At 34.0% G+C, this 23,253-nt stretch overlaps 1 protein-coding gene across 1 annotated transcript; it reads left to right on the top strand.

Moving 5' to 3' along the window:
• Positions 1–5,371: 5,371 nt before the first annotated feature.
• LOC134742825 (uncharacterized) lies at positions 5,372–23,137 on the top strand. The gene is made up of 8 exons (XM_063676011.1): positions 5,372–5,592; positions 9,227–9,454; positions 12,192–12,288; positions 13,210–13,373; positions 16,750–16,797; positions 16,882–16,968; positions 21,849–21,945; positions 22,018–23,137. The coding sequence occupies exons 1-8, from the start codon at positions 5,578–5,580 to the stop codon at positions 23,022–23,024; spliced, it is 1,743 nt and encodes a 580-aa protein (XP_063532081.1). The 5' UTR covers positions 5,372–5,577; the 3' UTR covers positions 23,025–23,137.
• Positions 23,138–23,253: the final 116 nt, after the last annotated feature.

Here is a 23,253-nt window from a genome sequence, read left to right as displayed (position 1 = left end):
CTGATATTGTGTTCATTTTTATTTCTTTAAATTTATATTTATATTTTAAAACCGTTTATTACCAATTTTAAGGAAGAGCGGTGCCTCTTAACACAGGTATTTTCTTACTTAAAAAGAGGCACCAACACTTACCTGTATAAGTAATTCTTAAACGAAATAAACAATTTTTCATTTTTTTCATTTTTCATTTTCATAGGATTAAACACTGAAGAACATGGGTCAAAATCATAAAAATAATTAATGCAAATAATAAAAATCATTTATCTATATTTAAATACATTCTATCGTATTTTTATAAATCTTCATTTTTAGTTTTTAAGTGTGTTGACAGATGGCAGTGAATTTACTGGGGTTACAAAATTTACTATGACAGTAACGCTCTAGTATCAGTTACTCTATGTCTCTACCTTTACGGTTCATTTGATTTCGTTTATAGGTCATTAAAAGTTATTGTACGGTACCAACAAAATACATATTAAGGGAAATTTAGTGTCTGTATCATTGTCATCATTGAAAGTGTGTAAGAATTGTATCAGATTCAAGCATGCATTATAAATGTGCTATTCAAAAAAGTTGGCATATTCAAAAATATTATATATTGGTTACATGGCAGTACATGGGCAGTTTTGAACCGCATGGTTATATAACACAATTGACTACCATTTCGTATGTATCTCTCTCAGTTACTTAAAGGTTATAGTTAGAAGAGATCCCTTAAGGGGATAAGTTCGCCTTTGTACACATTTACTTTATTTTCTCTGTGTTATGTACTTCTTTTGTGCAATAAAGTGTTTACTACTACTACTATTACAATTGCACGACCACATGGCAAATTAAAGTAACCTATCGCAATGCAAATTTAACATAATATGTATAAAAATAAAACAGGCAATAACGTTCTGTCACTTGCTCGAGTCCAATAAGCGTCCTTTCTTAAATGTTACTATTTCTCTTAAACACAAAAGTATAAAAGAGGGCGCTTTGCTAACCCTTTAAACTGAAGAAGGTATAATTACATGCTAGAATTTGGTGAAAATATCAATGATACTTCGCAGTCGTGCTTAGTAATCATAAGGTACCTCGCACAATGCCAACAGTGTAACGCAATGACCTGCCGGGACCGACAGAGTTTCATTAATGACATGGAATTTTGATATTGCTGCTACACTGTGACCAAACCTCGGCTCGCATTATCGCCACCGTTGTCTAGTTGGTGAAGTTGTCAACGCTTGCAAGAATCGCAAAAGCAACCGGTAATTAGATTACTATCATCCTCATCAATCTTTTCGGAAAGACAGTTAAGATGAGATTCTTAACGGTTAGCAAATTATTTTATTATTATTACCAAGGTTATATTAATATATCGAAAACTCAACTAGTTAAAATGTAATATTTAACAGTGAATTTGGACTTAACTTTTCTTACAGAGGCCCACCGCGAAAAACGTAAAACGAAATGTTGTTACATGCCTCTATAACGCTCTTCTTCTTCCTTGCGTTATCCAGGCTTTATGCTACGGCTCATAGGAGCCTGGGGTCCGCTTGACAACTAATCCCGAGAGTTGGCGTAGGCACTAGTTTTTTACGAAAGCGACTGCCATCTGACCTTCCAACTCGGAGAGGAAATTAAGCCTTATTGGGTTAAGTCCGGTTTCCTCACGATTGGTTTCCTTCACCGAAAAGCGAGTGGTAAATATCGACTAATATACAATTTAACCTAGTGATAAATCAGCGCCTAGGAACACTAAGATTAAGAAAGCATGTATAATTCTAAATCGCTATAAATCATAGATATTTATCTAAGGACTTGATCTACTTTTCCCGTTTTGCATAATAGTTTGTAACAGTTTCATAATAGATGATAACGCCTCTGTCCCTACAATACTACAAGGTATTATGCGCAACAAATTGAATAATTTTGTCAGGCGCTGCTGCTGTTCTGAATCTTATGATACTTTTATTAGTCACGATATTATTATCAATCGAAATAATTCAAGAATATTAAAGAAAACTAGCTTGCTGCATCGTAATGATGATTCTTCATGTTTGCCTAAATTAGGCTTGTTAGATTTTATAACTGACTTTATTATCTTACTTAGAGCAAATACGCTAGTAAGCTAAAGCGTCCCAAGTCAGAATAGCCAAGAGATTTAGAGGCACATTCCCCACGGCCATAATTTGTCATAATACTTAGATACACCGACCGCTCAGGCGCTCAGCTATTATTTGATATGACTTGTCGTGTTTGCTTCTATATGAGGGCAAGCGCTAAACGCTGATATTTTGCAATAGTTTAAATAACTGATAATGGGGCCCCACGTAGCTAATGGTTTCCATACCTACATAATAAGGTAAGTAATGTTTTTTTTTGCATTATATGTATATTAATATTATTGAAAAAAGTTTGGATAATGCTTTTGAGGGCCATTTTGTTCAATGTAGTACTGCACTTTTTATGTTAATTATTGGCACTCAGAAGTATTAGAACCATGAGCTCTTTCAAACCGAAATATTTCATACATTTTTCGATACTTTCATTGCGCTAGCGTCATACAAAGTCTATGAAAAATGGCAACGCAAAAGAAATAAAAATCCTGGGACACTTTTCTATCGTATCTATTAGGATCGAAAGGCACTTGCATGGAACAAGATTTAATGGAATTGAGTTGCCATGGCCAGCACAGATAGCTCGTGAACCGTGAATCGTGATACTACTAATATCATTATAAAATGAAAATCAATAAGTTGCTGCTGATGCGAACGTGACGTTTTTTGGCTGCATTTAATTTTCTACGTATAATAATAAAATGTATGTACTTGGGCAAGTAACGATTTCATAACAAATCGTATACTTACTTACTATTTATGGCACTAACAGCACTCGAGCACTGGCTATATAAATTATCTATAAAAATGAAGAAACTACACTAAATGCAGTCAAGTATTATTATAAGATGTCATCATTAATTAAATTCATCAATTAAGTACATACCTACCTTATAATGCCATTACATAGGTAATCCGGATAAGTATTACCAATTATTGTTAAAACAGTATAAGAGATAGGTAATTATTAGATAAAGTTATTCGTCAATAAATAATGTGTAGGTATCGTAAATTATTATTTATTTTCGTTGAAGCATTCCTTTGAATTAGTATCGATGTACGCAGTTGCAATAGAAATATTAGGTGTACATTCCGATGAAAATCGTTTGTGCTCTATTTCGTTAGGTATTTTAATTATAGTTGCACGTACTTAGTACTTCGTTGAGTATATTATATATTTTGGGAATTAATTCATTTTCTTTAATTCCTTTTAGGCTGCATCCATCACTATGCATTAAGGGTTAATATAATACGCTATGTCGCTGTTAACAAAAAAGCTCGGTTTGAATTATGCTGTAACAGAAAATAAAAAAAATTGGAACGATCAAATAATTATTTTAAGTTAAAGTTGGTAACAATAACACAACTGCTTCCTACGTAGTAGTACCTACGCGTAGTACGGGGACTCTTAAGGCGTACGGATATGAAGCGGTTATTCTAGCCTATGGACATTTGCAGATGGCCAGGTTTTACAAGCACTTTGCTGACACTTCTAGACCTATGAAGTGTCAGCAAAGCGATTGTAACACCTGTAGATTTGCAAATGTCCATAGGCTATAATAACCGCTTCATATCTGTACGCCTTAAGAGTCCTCGGCAAGCTCGGTTTTCCATACAAACGTAGTTACGCTCTCATTTTAAAAACGACTAGCTAAACTGCTTTGAAAGTTTGTACTTACAATAGGATAAGGTATAAAATTATTAATTATTAATTATTAATTAGGCCTGTAATTAGTTTATGTAGCTTTACATACCATAATACAGCCAATTTAAGTTTTTTGCATACAAAACTTGTTTTTGCTCTATTTCGTTTGTTTTATAAGCTGGAGCTATATAAACTAATTACAAGCATGGATATACCTCATGTCATTATATGTGCAAAGTTTCATTACAATCCACGAAACTCAACAACTCCGTTTGTATGGGAAGGTGAAATTCGGCCGAACTTGCCGGGGACTCTTAATGCCTCAGTCGTGTCATTAAAAAACACAATGCTTTGCAACCACCACGCCTCAACTAGCAAAGCCTGATTGAAATTCTCCAATAACTATCAAATACAATATTGCATATAAACTCAATCATTGGCTACTCGTATATGAATCATGCATTGCAACGCCTTGTTTTGCAAACTGTGTAACAAGAGTTTGCTAAAACCATTAGAACTGGGGTACCATTGGGCATCGCCCGAAGCATGGAGTACTTCGTACTAAATTACTAATGAATGAATGCTTTGCTTTGTATGCAATACAATCGTGATAAGTAAGTCTAAGGGTAATAGTTAAGCAAAGAGAAGTGCCTAGTTAACTCAACAATTAAATATTTTATCTGCCATATATTTATGTATTTGATAATTCACCAAGTGAGCACGAAGCTTCAGGGCAAAATTGCTGTAAGTCCAGCTGTTCTCCTCTACATTTCGCATCGCAATCGCATTTCTCAAACAATTTTCGTAAAACTTTGTGTGTAAAATTTTCGAAATTGCAGAATCATTCATTTTGCTATTTTGGAAGTCCCTAGTAATTTTTAGACATTATATCTAATTATATTAAGTAAAAATTTGGTTTCAGAATTTATCCTAAAGAAATATGTCATTTTTATTACGTAACTTACAAGTGCAGTTAGGTACGCTTCCAATATAACTATAGTATTTTTTAACAGCTTGGTTAAAATTCCAATTGATTTTTGATTGCTCTAAATTGACGATACCAAAGAGGATATAATAAGATAGAGCGGTACTGTCATGGTAAATTTTGTAACCACTGTAAATTCACTGCCATCTATCGACATACTTTAAAACTAAAAATGAAGATTTATAAAAATACGTTCAAATGTATTTAAATATGGATAAATGTTTTTTTTATTTGCATTAATTATTTTTATATGATTTTGACCCATGTTCTTCAACGGATATGCGTTAAAATTATAAATGACAAACGAAACCGTCAACGCCCTCTATACGAGAATAGGCCAAAACTAGTGGCGCCATCTGATCGAGAATAAAATTTTCGTAATTTTTCGAGGCAGGTTTTTTTCCTTAGACTGTATCCATCTATTACGGAGTTATATCTATCTTTGACGATACATACACTTATTCATTTATATTATGTGACATGTACCTATTGAGTCCAATGATTAGCAAAACTAACAATCACTTTAAGTAAGATATTATTGGTGAAACTCCAAAAACGAAACCTTATGCAACCATTTCAAACGAAAACCAATACACACATTTTGCGTCTACTAGTGAAGGGTTTTAAATGCATTCAAATATTTACATATTTGTCCGGGATTACTATCAGCACCTATCAAGGGTATGAAAAACGGAATATGAAAACAACAACAACAGCATTTCGTAACGACTAGCGGCGTCGTTATAAATAGTGCGTGTGCCGGGAGCCGCCGTGTCAGTTCTCCTGTCGGCCGGGCTGAAGAGGACGAAAGTGACCCAGAGGACATCAGTGGATATAAAAACATGCGTGCCTTCCAAGTGAGTACGAAACAATGGGCGCAAATGCAAACAATGAGAAAAACATTAACGGGATAATATTTTTTACAAGACTGCCCTAGAAAAAGGTGTGCTATTTTCGGGGTTTATGCTTGTATATGTGAATTTGATTATTATGTGTCAAATTTTCTGACATATTTGTCTCATTGTGGTTGTCATTCCATATTTCTCATTCGATGTGCGTGAAATTATTTGTTTCAACCTAATAATATGGACGTTGCGATATATTTTTATAAAAGTCGACGGTTTATAAACTGTGCATAGCAATTGGTAATTATAACAGTTTTGAATGATTCTCGGTTAACAATACAAAACAATACAAAAGGTAATCACGGTCCATATCCCGGTCAATATAAAGATAGAAAAACACCGACCTAAAAAATTATATGAATGCCTCCTGAATTAAAAATATTTTTTAATACAGTTGCTCAAAAAGTGCTACTTTTCGTGGCGTGCGGAAAGTTGGTTTTCGCGAACTAGTGCTTTTTTTATTTCCAATTTTTTTCAATTTTTACTTGTTCAAATTCAAGACTACTTATTAGTTTCCTTTAAACGTCGTAATCAACATAAAAACCTACTGTTAATGTAAGAATACGAAAAATATGCATATTTCATATTTTATTACTTACCTCTTCATCATTATAAGTATTATAAAACGTTTATTTTTTTAATGTTGAAAAACCGTTCTTAATAAGTTGTCTGAATGGAACAGAACGCCTGTCAAAGAAGAGGCGTATTTTCTTATTGCAAGAATGTTTTAAGTTTCCAAAGGCAACATTCGATATTGTTTTTATAAATATACGATACACAAATAATGGTAAATAACGATATTTAGGTAATAATAGGACAATGTTTTAATATTTAGAATTGTTTCTGTCTTATAGAACATGCATTTGAAAAAAAAAACTTTCATTGAAGTGGGTTCAATAATAATAACAAAATCTATTCTAGTCGAATAAAAGCTAGAATAACACCTCTTCATAATGTCAATGTCAATGATGTCAGTGTCACAGAATTAATAATATAAAAGTTTCGAATTCCATTCCTTACTTGTTGCTTTTCTTATTTTTTCGCAACTGTATTAAAAAACGTCGTTCGATACACGTGCGGATATGTCATTCTTCACTCGTCCCGAGTCTTGCCACTCACCTACTACGGCTCGTGGCAAGATATCTCGGTACTCGTGAAGTAATGACATACTTTCCGCACTAGCATCGAAATGTACTATTTTCAAACTGCTGGCAGTTTAATCTTCCTAAATTATGGATATCAATATTATTACAGTATAAATACGTGTAGTTTCATGTAGGTAGATAGTTAGATTTGTTAAAGTTTATAAATGTCGGCGTCCGATCGTAATATTCGCCAGATCGTGAAATTCCTAGGCCTATCGTGAAACATAAAGACTGAGTTGACGGATTACATTACATAAAGCGATGTAAAATATAAAAGCAGTGTACAATTTATACTAGGGGTAACTTGGAACAATAATTTCTAACTATAGGTTATAGACATGGTTTGTCGTGGGCAGCATTATCACCAGCGCCTCAAGCAAGCAAATATTTTATTATTTTTATTGATTTATTAATTTTCCAACAACTCAGTCCAAATGAAATGACAGACCGTTAGTACAGTCAGCGATGAAGATAGTCGTATAGAAAAGTTTCATATTTTCTGGATGAGACGAGTTTAGACGTAATACTTCGATAGAAAATAATGGATAGGATACAAAATTAAAACAATTATACACAGTTGTATATTTTTCATTAGGTTTCCAGTTTTCTAAAAACATACGCAACACAAACAAACACAAAAACAAGAATTTCTGCTATTAGGATGTAAATAATAATTCATAATTCATTTATTGCTTTTATGGGTTTTACAAGATTTTAAAGTATTTAGATGTTCCAGCATAAACCCCGTTGGGGCACAGTCGGTAAATAAGTAAAGTTTATAATTAATTTTTAATTTATGTTAAGTAATGGAGAAGAATGACAAACAAAGTTCCAATATGATTCAAAATTCATCTAAAGTTATGGTTTTATATTGTACACTGTACTCCATAGTAAGGCAGAAAGAAACAAGTCTTACTGTTAAGAGTGGCCAATTACTATGTAGTGGCCAATCTATAGCAGTCGCCCTATTTGTAAGCTTACATACCTCGTCACCTTGTTATGGTTTATTTCATCTGCATACGAACAGCGTAACTCTAGGAAATGCATCAAAACTAATAAATGAGTAGATTTGAACAGGAAATTAAAACCGTTTATTACGCTTCCTTCTTTTGTTTCGAGAACTATTGTTCTTTATAACATCGAGCTCTTACGTATGGGAAAACCATTGTTTTATGGTGAACTAATATTTGCTGATACGATGACCTCTGTTTGCATTTTAATCTGTACCAAGGTTAAGGTGATTTTCATTGATAACAATTCAAATTTAATTTGATTGTTATGGTTATTTGCATGTAACGGAAAATGTAGGTCACATGCTGTATATAGCTGTACTTATTCGGCTTATTTCCACAACATATAGATCATGGTTAACAAAATACTTTTCTTGTATTCGGAAATAAAAGTGATAAAGTGGTAATAATCATTATTATTTTGTGTTAATCATCAAAATTTAAGAGCATGATGGCTCTTGTCGGTGGAGTATGCGCCAGTTTTCTTGGTTCTCGGCCAGGTTCTTTAGGTCCCTGTAAGACGCGACATTTTCTTTCGCTTTCATTTAAGTCGCACTTAGTTTCAGTTTCAGTCATTATTTTGTTTTAAAGCATTGAAATCCAATAATGCTATAAACATATATATGCATTACACCAGCTTGTAAAGTTGTAAAGGCTCTCTTTGTTCTTAAAAAAATGATCAGAATATTGCATTTTATCCACAAGGGCGGCAAAGTAAGTTTATAATAATTTTGAGTTGTTACCTCATGTTGGCTAGTAGTATTGACTTTTAAATTATGTTTTTTTAATTATAAATATTCGACAAAGTTTATTCGGTAATTGTCATCTGTTTTTCCTTGCGTGGGTGTCGTAAAAATATTGTGATTAACTCGGTAGAAAAGTTTGTTTAACCCTGGCAACGTTCAAGATTCACTTTTCGAAAGTTTGGAATCTTTTGCCTGCTCGGGTATTAGGTAATTGTAGCATGAGGGGTTAAACAACATTTCCACCTTGTAAAACAAATGACTATTTAATGCTCAAGTCGCTCAGTAGTCGGCGCTCGTTTATGTCTTTTATATGAACGTTCTAATATGCGCCTTTCAAAATAATAAAGCAAATCTATGTTTAAGCATTTTCTCTCATACTAAAAGTGAATAAATAAGATACAAGCTCGCGCTTTTAATGGGTTTTATTTTAACCGAATAAATGTTCATTATATATTATTATATTTGTATCAGTATAAATAATTTAGCCACCATCTTTTTATAATTATACATTACGTTTAAAATTTAGATATAACTAAAGACCAAGAAATCAACAAAAACCAAAGAGACTAAACACCATTAGTCGCATTGGTTAAAACGATTAAACAATCGGACTTTTATTTGGAAAAAGTATTTTGTTTGAAAATGTTTGAATACGAAGATTATAATTTTATGAACACAACTTCAGGTATTCGCATTCGTCGCAGCCTGCGCCGCTGCTAGCGCCAGTTACATAGGCCACTCTGGCTATGGCGACCACGGTGGCTATGCTGGCTACAGCGGTCATGGTGGCTACGGCGGCTACAGTGGGCTAGGCGGCTACGGAGGCTATAGTGGCCACGGAGGTTATGAAGGCCACGGGGGCCACGGGGGCTATGCTGTCGTGCACGATGATGGCCACCACGGAGACTATCATGTAAGTAAATTTATTTATGCAACCCAATGATTACAAAAGTTTTGTCAAGAGTCCAAAATAGCATTATTTTCATCTTGTTTAAATTTCTAATCAAATGGTGCTGTATAGGTTTTCTCTGTCAATCTTATCAATAGTGACAAATTATTATTTTTATTTAGAAATTGATGATCCTATAGAACAAAACTAGAAACAGGAGAAACGAATGCTGACGTACTCTTTAAAAACCTTTGACAGCTGCCAATCCAATTGCCTATGGATGGTATAGAAAGGGTGTCAATATCTATATATGAAAAGTGTCCATCAAAAAACAGTAAATAGGCGGCGCCACCATACACTGATGGTCTATACACCTAGTATTTTATATAGATGAGCACCCGTGCGACCGTGAGGGACAGAACATACGCAATGCGACCAAATTAAAAACACGTTTTAACATTCCTGACAACATACCAGAAACAACCTACGTAATTTGGTCGGATTATTTGCTGCCCCTCCCCCATTTCATCTCTACATTATGGTTCATGTCATAGAGTCTTTAATATATTACAATACTCTTTGGTCTCAGAGCCTACCTAGCGCCACCGGAGAGATTAGTAACTATTATTTACACCTGAAAGCGGTCACTTTTGCAACAATTCTGCCATAAGAGATTGACATCCTTTCTATACCATCCATACAATTGCCGTATCTTAAAGGGGGCCACTGACTATCAGTCCGCCGGACGATATCGGCCTGTCAGTTAGAACAAAAAATTGACAGTTCCGAACAACTGACAGGCCGATATCGTCCGGCGAACTGATAGTCAGTGGGCCCCTTGAGGTTGGACTAGTTTAAATGCCAGGTAAAATCAATCAATCAGAAAAAATATTTGCTACCAAATAAAGTCAGTTAAATACATTTTAGAGCGTAATATAAAAATGTTTCTCATATTAAATATATTTTATTTAATACGACACCGACTTAAAGAGTTTTGTTAAGTAGGTACTTAAACTGATTTAAAAAGACTCGTTTGAATAAACAGATTTTTTCCGTTTCGCATCATTGGAGTACGATAACAATATTTTTTGTCCCATTCATACACTACGAACACACTACAAAATATTATATAACGATGTGAATGAAAACTATTGCATAAAAGGCTGCAATAGTGACGTTACATTTTCTAAACTCAATTTTCATTTAAATCTATTACACAATTTAAATCTGGTGTTTTAACATCACTTATATTAAACTTATATAAGTATATGCGAGTAGGTATGTTATCTTTAGGTTTTATATGAATTAAATCAATTATATTTTTGTATGATATTATTTAAATTTGGTTACAATTTATTTAATTCCATATTCGTAGTTACCCACACACTAGTTACACACATGAAATAAAATACATTGTAATTGTTGGGTGTATAACTATAACATGATAAAGAGTATTACCTACTATTATTGGTTTGACCTTATTTAATTATAAACTGTAATAGACTATTTATAGTAGTGTGACTACTTAAAAAAACACAAATCAAAATATTTAATAAAAATATTTTTAAATGTTCCCAAAGTCGTTCTTATTTAATTAATTATATAGTATTGTCTTCGGTTACCGCGATAGTTACTCATGAAATAAAACTATGAAAACGGATTATATCGCGTATATTGAATTTATAATACATCCCGACGTTTCGAACCCTTTACAGCGTTCGTGGTCAACGGGTGACACCCGTTGTCCACGGGTTGGTTTTATTTCATAATTATATAGTTTTACAGATTTATATATCAAAAAAATGACCCCAGTAACTTCGAAAGCGGAATAATTTTTAAAAATTACAAATATCTACTAAACTAGACGCACTTTCCATTGTGAAAATTAGTATGAAATGCTACTGTTTTTATAGATATTTGCCGGTTTCAAACTACCCCGCTTTTGAAGTTACCCCAATACACCTTATTTTATTAAATCAGTAATGTAAACACTGTAGTAACTACATTACATACCCATCGTTTGCATTGTTCCTCAAAATTATAGTGTCGGTCAAAATATATGTCAAACTGACAGTAATGACCATTAGCGCGCTTGACGCGAATTACGTCCCGGATACATCGCAGGAAGCTGGCAGGTGATTGTATGTTTAGCAATGTGGTTTTGTAGTTGTACTATGTCTTTGTTTCTGGTCTTTTACAGCGAAAATATGTTGGTCACTAGGTTTACCCTCGGATGGGTTTCTTGGTATTACTTAGCTGTTCGTTGCCAATAGTTGAGCGGAAGCCTTTACTGACGCTATAAAGTGTTTTTTTTATGGTAATGATAATGTTTTAGTTAGGAAAGTATGTTTTGATTAGCGTCCTGAAAAACATTTTAATTATTCTTTTAGTAATTTTAATAAGTTGAAACATTTGCCTAGTGCAAATGGTACAATTCTTATTCTTAACCAGACCGTTGTTTGATATTAAGAAAGCACAGGCACTTACAAACTGAATATAAAGTAATATTTTGAGGACATTAAAATTAGAGTAACATGCGGATATTTTAAGCTCAAAGCATGTCATTTTGACGGAGGAAGAACCTATTCAATAAGTCAAACACTTACTTGAGATATTTATGTCAGGTTAAGAACTTATTTTATATCAGTAGTTATAGGTAGGTACCTATATTTCAAATGTTTCCACTGAATTATATTGTTTCATCCGACCTATACATATCTAATCCTGCAAATTGTTTATAAACTTTGATGCTTTTTTTCAGTCGCATCCCAAATACGCGTTCGACTACTCCGTGAAAGACCCTCACACCGGCGACCACAAGACCCAGTGGGAAACGCGCGACGGTGATGTTGTTAAAGGTAATGCATGTGACATTTACGCAAAAATTACCATTCCCCCATCATCTCTGAAGCTACTGGGTCCAAAATTTTGAAAAAAAATACACAAAATAGTTCTTTACCTATAGATGACAGGAAAATATGCAGTCAAGCGTGAGTCGGACTTAGTTTTTGTTCATTTCACTTACGTTTCACATAAAAAAATACATTGTTAAAAATTGTGTAATGTACGGAACTCTTGGAACACGAGTCCGACTCGCACTTGGCCGGCTTGGTCGGTCGGAATGCGTACCTACGTTCTGGTGATAATTTATGAAATCTGATTTATTTTTGATTTGATTTGTCTTGTCAAAATGAATACTTTACATACCCATTTAAAATAATAGATTGTAAAAATTATGTACGTACGTACATTTTAAGAATCATCGTCTCCGATTCCTAGTCTTATCAGTAAGATAAAAAACCGGCTAAGTGCGAGTCGGACTCGCGCACGAAGGGTTCCGTACCATTACGCAAAAAAACGGCAAAAAAGTCACGTTTGTTGTATGGGAGCCCCGCTTAATTATTTTATTCTATTTTTAGTATTTGTTGTTATAGAGGTAACAGAAATAAATCACCTGTCAAAATTTCAACTGTATAGATATCACGGTTTATGAGATACAGCCTGGTGACAGATAGACGGACAGACGGACAGACAGACGTACAGCGGAGTCTTAGTAATAGGGTCCCGTTTTTAACTCTTTGGGTACGAAACCCTAAAAATGGCCCTGTTTTGTTATTTAAATATTACAGTCGAAGGCAAAAATATTGATCCAAACAAATGGCTCAAAAATATGTGAACACGACTTTATTGTCCAGGTGTAAGAGCGTACACATATTTTTGAAACTTTGGGAATGTATATATTATATTTATGCCCTTGACTGTAAATAAAAACCTTTCAGGCGCTTACTCCCTCGCCGAACCTGATGGCACCACCCGCATCGTAGAATACACCGCCGACAAGCATAATGGCTTCAACGCAGTGGTCAAGCGCATCGGCCACGCTCACCACCCGCAAGTGTACGGTCACGACACTCACGACGCAAACGGTTATTACGGATACCACTAGGTGGCGCTGAAATCAAACAACCGCTTTACCAAATAGTAATGATGGAGTAATAGATGGCGTTAAGAGTATTAAAATAGGCGCTCGAGTTACCTTTTGAGAATGGACGTTCTGTGATATAAACTGGATTTTCTATGATTTTTCCAGTAAATACAGGTGTCAGTGATATAAAATCGCATAACACTAACAAAAAATTGAAATCTTTTGTAAATGTAACCTAACCTAACTTGAATTGCCTTTATAGTTTATTTTTTTTTAATTAATTTGATTTGTTATTTATCATTTAGAGAACGATTCGAACTTCCTCATATCTATATAATATTTTGTTAGTTTTATCGAATGGACTCAATATTATAATTACCATTTGTACCGCAATCGAAAAGAATTTCGTACACGGAATAAGAAAACATTATATCTATATTTATTAATGTTTGCATGATGTATGAGTGGTATGAGAGAAACTTTGTTACATCTTGATTGTAGAAAAAAGTGTAATAAATTGTTTAAACGATAATATTGATTTTGTATTTACTTCCGATGCCACAATAAAGATTAAATAAATCGATACTTACCAGACACTTCCTAATAGAATAGGCAATACATCATTGTTACAAAAAAAACGAGCGATGCATGAAACATAACTAAGTGGTCATTAATAAGTGTTGGAATATGAATAGAGATTAGGTCTAGTGTCTAAAATATTACTTAGCCGTAACGCTCGAATGAGTTTAAGACAGCAAATCAGCAAAGAGTGCATACTAATGTAATTTTCACCGACTTATCTGGGTAATAACTTAAGTGGAAGAAAGTCTGCCATTGTTTTTAAGGCTTGGCGTTGATATGGACATATGTCGGCATTTTTCATTGTTCCTTCACAATGTTATTCCATGTAACTACACGCTTGTTGCTTTATGCATTTAATGGTGCTTATCGTTCGTCAATCGTAAAAGAGTTTCCGCCATTCCCTACATAGAGCCAATTTCTATCCTAGGTTCATTTTAACTAATTATTTCATATAAACGTAAATAGAGAGCCGGCGTTAGCCGACGTTAAGTATTTTATTTATATCTTTATAGTTAGTATATGATACTTATAATAATATTATTAATTTGAAGGTAAAAAAGTAAAAAAGAACTTAGTGCGTTTTGCAACACTAATCATAAAGGTTTCTGTCCCTTCCTACGTTACAAAAAAGCGTGAAATAAACACTGTACAAACAAGACACTTAACTTCCTGACACTTTAGTTCATAAGTAAATGATTGTTTCACGTTCAAAGATCAGCATGAAGTATTTTTTGGATCCACAGTTAAAAAATTACAGGGGGGAGAAAAAACAATAATTTAAACGTTTATTACACACATTTGGTATTTGAATACTCTCACAATATAACTTCTATTCTTCGATTTTTTTTTCTTCCTCGCGTTGTCCCGGCATTTTGCCACGGCTCATGGGAGCCTGGGGTCCGCTTGGCAACAAATCCCAAGAATTGGCGTAGGCACTAGTTTTTACGAAAGCGATTGCCGTCTGACCTTCCAACCCAGAGGGAAAAACTAGGCCTTGTTGGGATTGGATTATAGTCCGGTTTTCTCACGATGTTTTCCTTCACCGAAAAGCGACTGTTAGTAAATATCAAATAATATTTCGTACATAAGTTCCGAAAAACTCATTGGTACGAGCCGTCATTTGATATAAATTATCAATCGCTGGTCTATACGTATGTCCTAGCTAATGTCTACAAACAAACTTGATCTCCAGAAGAAATGTCAAGACGGGTTAGTAAATATACTTACGACATTTAAAAAGCCCAAGACTTGGTTTTGATGTTCAATGGACTGACTTGTTGGCTCCTGGGGCTTCTTATAGTGATCTAGACATGAAAAATATTGACGATTCTTCAGTTCTCACGGTGACTAAGAAGCTATCTAAGAACTAAATTCTCAGGGTATATCACAAACGTGGTGTCCACATTTGAACTAAAAATATAGCACAAAGAAAGTAAAATTATAATTATATTAGGGAGTCTGCGGCAGATGACAATTGACAACATGTGTATGATTCAGCCCTAAGTGGCCAGTCAAACTTGGTTTTATGTTTAGTATTATTTATGTATAGTTTCTACTAAACTTGAAATAGTAGATGGTGTTACAAGGGAGCAAAATTACATAATTATTTACGGCGAGGGCGTACACTGAATCCTAAACGAAGCGAACGATTCTATAATAGAATTCCGAGAATAACGAGGGATTCTAAAGTAGAATCCTGGGCGTAGTGAGGGATTCATGTGTGTTACGCCCAAGATGGAAATAATTTTGCTACCATGTGACACATACTGCTTTTCACATCACCTATGAGGTAATTATGATGTTTAAAAATAGTAATGAAGCTAAAAAAATGTTGTGCAAAAAAATGTAAAATATAGTCCTAGAACAGAAAAGTGTTACTTTGATCCCTTCTAGCAGGTAAGAAAAGTGCCACTTTGATCCCTCCTAGCAGGGAAGAATATTAACCCCTTTTTCGAATTGGTGATGCGAAAACAGTATTAAAATTACTAACACGCGCATAATAATTTACTTTTATTTGTGAAAATAAAAGTGTACGAGGATGAATGTGTATTAATTTTTTATTGATTGTTAAATATTCATTAGGATAATTAGTATTCGACACTAAAAACACAACAAGCTCTCGAGATGAATGTGCAAGTTTTTACGGCTGAGGCGGATTCTAGTTAAATTATGGCGGCTAGTTTGTCTAAAACACATCACACGCACTGTCACATCTTCGAATCGGCTTCACTTTCATTGATTTGCATGCCGAGTTTCATTAGCAGTTACTGTGCGTAAACATTTTTCTGAATCACGTGCATCATTTGAATAGTAATTGATAGAGCTATTTGTTAAATTTAGTTACGTGAATTACCGTAGTCAGAAAACAAATTCGTTTAGTATATAATATAAACCAGACAATATTTGCTTCCATAGAGTAATTAGTAGCTTAAAACTTCTAATAATATATACGCACTTTTAATTTATTTAGGATTTAGTAAAATTTTAAACATGTTAACGTGCGCCTAATTTATATTTTATTGTACTACAATATTATCTTCCTGTATTTATTTGTGTTGCAGATATTATATAGATTATTATACAATTTATTGTCAGTGCATCAGCGGTGACTGCAGTTTTACGTGTGTGAGTGTATGTGCACGCTTGGGAGGTGCGAATGGATGCGTTTATATATAGGTAAGGATGGTCAATGTGGGGCGTCTTCGCGTTCGCAACCTTGGATATGGACACGTTAACAAAATTACGTCATAAAATGTAAATTTAAACAAAACAAATAAAAAAAAGGTGATTTTGTTTTTGTGGTGGTGACAAGTTACCTGGATACCGAATGTCAACAATGGCGAGAGTGCTTGCATTGCTGGTAGGTAATAGTATTAATTAGGCTAAGTGTTTTTATACCTTTAATATCATAATATTATAAAAAAATATGTTTAAATCTTTTTAGGCCCTCTTGGCGCACCTATTAGTATTAACAAGCCAAGAAGAGACTGTTTTCGTGGAAGAGGAAGTGAAAGAACACGATACCAATCAAGTGAGTAATTATAATGCCAAACTTTATTGTTGCTTAATTATACTTGTTTACTTTTATCTTGCAAAGATTTTTAAGTATCGCAGGTACTACGTTTAAATAAGATAATAACTTATAACTTTTCGGATCACTATCAATACAATTTTAATAGGTTTTGAAGATAGTTATGTATGTAATATACCAGATTCCAAAATACTTTTTATGGAAAGCTAATTTGATTTCTATTATACTAATATACCTAAAATATTCGTATGTCTTTTAATGGCCTATATTAAATTCATATCTTCGTGATACTGTGATATGTAACTGCTTAATTTATAACCAATGTAATAAGAATGTTAAAATGACCATATGCCGTCAATGATAACAAGTTTAGTGGGTGGGGTTGCACCGAAATATACTTTGATGGCGTAGTCTAGAGATACTGATATATCAAACAGTCACAGGAAGACCTAGTGTCTTGTCCAAGTAGCTTCCTGTGTCGACTTAATCAAATCGGTTTTAACTTTTTATTGTTTCTGTTCCGGCAAATATGTAAATTTGGAATTAACATCGATTAGTCTAATTGATTCAGGAAGCATTTTGCTTTGCTTTAATTGGATTTCGTCAATTTGGTTTTTATGAACTTATAATATCGCTTACTTAGTTGCGTCTTCGTGTATAATTGTCGGGCATTTTTGTGCATAATTTAGTGCTCCAAAATATTCTATTTAAAATTTATTATTGTATGTCATTCCCATCACGGAACAATGGTGTTCCGGATCTTTGGGAGGCGTGCGTGGAGCCGAAGCCAATACTCAGAGACCCTTTTGACACTTTAATGAAATGCAAGGGGTACACCGAGCGGATGCTGCCCTTGCCCGTGTCATGGGACGCACGCCGAGGCAGCACCCGCCAGGGTGTAAGGACTATGGAGAGTTGATGGAATCTAAAATAAACTAGGCTATTGGGTGAAAGCGATGGACTGTTAGATACTGGGTTATGGGATATAAACCCGGATATAAATTATATTTAAAATAATTATTATTTAAAATAAATTATATTTTATTAAGTATACTCGTATCTTTGAAGGTTTTTAACGGTTTATAAAAATAAAATATTTTATTAAATATGAAGGTTCATAACGTTTATTTGACATAACTTTTAATCATTATAATATTACATAAATTGTAGAATTCTCTGATTTTAACTACAGTCATCTTATAAACAAAAACCTAACTAAGTTAAATTAACTTTGAAAATTTTATTATTGTTATTTGCTAGAAAATATGCTGGAAAACCAAGTAAATAAACCTATTAGTTAAGAATAATTTAAATGAAAAAAAAATGAAAAAATGTTTATTGGTTCCTTACAAGTAGTTTACAGCATGGGATGGGATCTTCTTTTAAGCATTAGATATGCTTGTGACAGAAAACCCCGCTCTTCCGAAATCGCTAGTGTATAAACCATTATGTTTGTGTCTTTAAATCTAGTATTTAACACTTAAATCTAAAACTAAAACTAAATACTTCTTTTATACTAAAAAGTAGTACTAGCATGATGGTTAATTAATTTAATTCAGTAGCATTAGGTATAACAATAACAACACGAGTTTAATGACCGCGCTCGTAATCTCATATTAGAGACTTGGCACACGTCAACGTAAACACATTTATTTTATATTTTAATTGTGTTTACAAATAAAACTTATTAATGGATTAAGGGAATCCTATACTAAAGGGGAGTTCAAATATTCAACCCAATTTTGGGGGGAGGGGTCTTGTAAAACGTTATGATGCGTTACAGGGGCGGGAGGGGGGGTTGGAACAAGGCGTTACGTAACAATGTTTTTTTATAAAATAAAATACATACATAAATAATCACGCCTATTTCCCAGAGTAGTAGGCAGGACCACGGATTTCCACTTGCTACGCTCCTGACATACCTCTTTCGCATAATATTCCTCAGTTTCACTCATTTTCTTAAATTTTATAATTATACTTTACTGAACATTATTGTGACTTTTAGGTAAAAATGATCAATTGGGTGTTAAACTTTTAGGTAGGAGGAGAGGGGGTCATTTGAACGCCCCCTAATGTATAAAGTGAAGTACTTGTTTGACCTTAGCTATGTTTTAACTTGTCTGAGCGAGATAAAAGTAGGTACCGTTTGTAAGAACCGTATATTTTCAAACACATTTTGTTATTTTAGACCTAAACTTAACTTTTGATAACTATAAGAAGTTGTAAATATATTTTTTTCTTCATACAAAAGTCACACCCTAATGCACATACGCATTAAAGATGACTCACGCTAGACCGGGCAGTGCCGTGCCCGGGTCGAGGCGTCCGACATGTAATTTTCTATGACGGCTGATCGGTGATCACGTGGTGCTTTCCATAGAAAACGAAGCTTCGGAAGCTCCGGCCCGGCCCCGGCCCGGTCTAGTGTGAGTCACCCTTTATATCCAGCAATGTATTCTATTCTAATCCGATATTCATTATTATTGTTGAAAATATGTTGCACCCGGCACCCGGTCTCGCAATAATAATTACAATTCTCATTTTGATATAAAAAACTGTCCGAGGTCTGATATAAAAATTCGTGGTTATAAAATAAATAATTCGTAATGTGATTATAGTATGCGTCATCTTTTAAAATTTTAATAGCCTCTAAAATTATTATGAGTTCAGATACAAGAGCATTAACATACCGGTATAGCTGCAGTCTGCTGTGGCGAAACCCATAAGCGCCGTATTCGTGTAATACTTGTAATAATGCCACCGTCAGTGCTTCTCATAGGAGGTTTTTTGAAATGTCTGAAGTTTGAGACAAAACACAAACACAATATTTTAATAATTAGTAATATGAGTAGATAGAATATTCACCTACCAACATATTTTAAGTTTAACAAGTGGTATTTTAAAAGCTAGCAACAATTTATTTTATGGAGACAGTTCAACATCAAATGATCTTTGTGCTCTTTTGAGTCTTACTTAAGCAAGCTCGGCCGAATTTCACCAAAACTACGTATTGGATTGTAATGAAACTTTGCACATACAATGAGGTCTGTAATTAGTATATAAAACAAACGAAATAGAGCAAAGACATGTTTTGTATGAAAAACTCAAAGTTCGCTGTATTTTTTTTACTATGGTATCTGAAGCTACATAAACTAATTACAGACCAGAGAATATACCTCATCCCATTATAAGTTCAAAGTTTCAGAGCAATCTAGTTAGTCGTTTTAAAATGAGAGCGTAACTACATTTGTATGGAGAACCGAGCTTGACGGGGACTTAACTGGACATCGTCTTTGGAGAGAACTTAATGTTAACATACCTACTTTAAAAAAATAGATACTCGTTATATTTTTCCATTAATTTAGACGTACGCTATTTCACGTAGGTATACTAAATTTGATGGTAAAGTCTAGATTGAATTAAGAATTTATATAAGTATGATCCTTTTTACATTTAGGAATTTACAATTTTTGCTTATTTCATAATTACTGCAGCATATGCACAAATAGTTATGGAAAATGGTCATTGGTTGTCGCAACGAAACCGATCGATATTGCCGCCGATGTAGCTCACCCACTTTTCTCCCACTCGACTCGTTCAGCGGGGGTAAAAGTACCCCGGCAACCAGTTTCGGTCACTTGATTTCTTTAAAGGTATTTGATGCTTAAATTGTAATGTGATTCATGTTTAGTTGGTCACTGTGTCAATATTCACATGGAGTTAGAAACGGAGGTTTCAAATAACGCGGAACAACTTTAATGAGTTTAATGTGTTCGCGTTTGCAAATATAAAAGATGATTCTGTAACACATGCGTAATCCGCTCTCTTTTTAAACATCTTCAACTCGGAAGTTTTCACAAACAAAAGAAATCACGTATTATACTGTCAAATTAAGCCTTCAATCATTTATTTCCGATAAGCTATGCATCGTATTAAGCTTATTATGTAAATATTACAAAACGGTGCAGACAGAAGAAAACGAAAGTAAATAAACGAAAGCGATCCGTCATTGACATTGAGTAACGCGGCGCACGTGCCGCCGGCTCATCTTGAACTTGGCGAAGATGATCAAGTGACATTTAACGTCTGTTTATAAACAGAGATTGTACTAGTTGGTATGTTTAGTTAGCATAGTTAGTTAATTCATTTGCATACTAGACTAATTAAAATTAACCCCGCATACCTAGTTATTTTATAGTATGGATTAAAAAATGCTTTAAAAATCGGTTAATTAACGAAACTGTAGAATTCATAAATCAATGAAGAGAGTTTATATTCAAATATCTTGACTGTCAAGACTTTTCTGTTAGCTACATAGAGTTAAAATTTAGAATATGAAGAGGTGAAAACACAGCAAAAAGGTTGTCAAAAAAGAAACCTCAAAGTTGTGAATTAATGCGCATTCTTATTAATTTATACGAACACTTAATTAGAAATTCCATATGGATGACTGTAAACATAACAATCATCTTTAGTGTGTTTTTTTTACTTCATATTTGAAGCGTAATATTTTGATGTTTAGATTTAATTGTAATATCAGTCATTTAATAACTTATTAATTTTAAGGTTTGAATTAAGTCTTTAAAAACAAATATTATACATGACGTACTGATTTGATATATGGTTGATAGCTACGCAATGGTTCCCGCCTACAATCAATTACCTTCATTATACCGCTCACATTCCACTCTTATGGAAATCATTAAACCGATCATTTATTATTCAGCATACTAAACTGTAATCACCAAGCATGCGATGAATTGTCATAATGAGTAAAAGACGGCTCTTGCTCACGCAAGCTATCAATTCACACATTCTTTGCTTCGTTATTTGTATTTAATAATTTAATTAACGGTTTGGTAAAAACACTTTGCTTTCAGGGAAATCCTAGTTATTCCTACAGCTACGGAGTCTCCGATGCGAGCACAGGTGATGTCAAATCGGTATGGGAGTCCAAAGAAGGTGACACTGTTAAAGGTGATACACGAAACGGTACGTTTTTTTTTGTTAATCACATAATTGCGATAGTCATGAGCCTTTTCTTTACAGGTCATTACAGTGTTGTTGAACCGGATGGTTCTATGAGATCTGTCGAGTACTCAGCCGGTCCTGATACCGGATTCACAGCCGTAGTAAAAAATGATGGGGAGTCAGTTGAGAAAAAGGGTCGTAGTTTGTTTGAAGAAAAATCTCAAAGAGATTTTGGGAAGTTTTACGACTTTTCTGAAGATTCAGAAGATGAAAGAGATTCTTACCTGCCACCTGATAGGAAAAGAGCAAAACACCCTTTCGAATCACTATTTAAAGATTATTCCCTAAAAAAACGGCCAAAGTATCCAAAAGACTTAGAAGCAAGTGACTTCACTCACAGCATTACAATAAAACATCCACTTGATGAAGCGGGAAACGAGCCACATAGTCACCAAGGCATTAATTATGATCCAAATTGCAAAAACAAACATAATAAAGAAACTAGTAATTTGTATGGTAATTTAGTAGAGTTTGATATAAGCAAAAGGTATCCAGTTAACAAACTTTTTCAACCAGCATCGTACGATGACGACTCGCAGAATTCTCCATCCAACTATGATGCAGAGAAACTTACCAGCCCATTTGGTTTTAATGGATACAAGTTCCCTACGTTGTCAGAAACAGATTTGAGGTTATTAGCAAACAAATACAAGGGCCGTCCAAATTATGAAAATGAGCACTATCCTATACCTGAATTACCGATACCTGAAAAGTATTATCCGGATGATATTCCGCCGCGACCGAAGAAGAAAAACAGGCCACCGAAAATCCCAGAGTATAGCTATCCTAGCGATGACATAAACGATTATATACTTGTACCGAAAAAGAAGTTTAAGAATCCCCCAAGGATCCCCGATGACTACAGACACGAAGAGGATGATTACGAGCGTCCGCAATACTCCAACGACGATGACGATGATGACGAGCGACACCGCCAGCCAAACAAGGGCGAGAAAAAAATCGTCCGCAAAATAATTAAAAAGAGAAAGCCGGTCATTAACTTATTAGATATTCTTGATATTTAATTTTATATTACTAATTACAAACTAGGTAATAATAGTACTTGAGATAAATTCTAAGATAACAGATACTATACAGACTGAAATGCAATTAAAGTAACGAAGGATTGTTTTAGTTCTCTGTTTGCTAGCTGTGACTATAGATTAAAAATTATGCGATCTAAGTAATACAGTAAAATAAAAATAATTTTGTGTATAGGCAGTCAATTGATTAATTTTGTTAATACCGTAAAAA

The sequence above is a fragment of the Cydia strobilella genome, chromosome 7 (genome assembly GCF_947568885.1).
Source record: "Cydia strobilella chromosome 7, ilCydStro3.1, whole genome shotgun sequence".
Taxonomy (NCBI): domain Eukaryota; kingdom Metazoa; phylum Arthropoda; class Insecta; order Lepidoptera; family Tortricidae; genus Cydia; species Cydia strobilella.
The sequence above is the reverse complement of the archived record's forward strand: the minus strand, read 5'-3'. Positions and strand labels throughout refer to the sequence as shown.

Bases quoted from the DNA above. Each gene is read 5' to 3' on its own strand.
- LOC134742825 (XM_063676011.1), top strand. The intron at 9,455-12,191 runs GTAAGTAAATTT...GCTTTTTTTCAG, and splicing joins GCCACCACGGAGACTATCAT to TCGCATCCCAAATACGCGTT. The intron at 13,374-16,749 runs TAGGTGGCGCTG...GGTGGTGACAAG, and splicing joins ACGGTTATTACGGATACCAC to TTACCTGGATACCGAATGTC.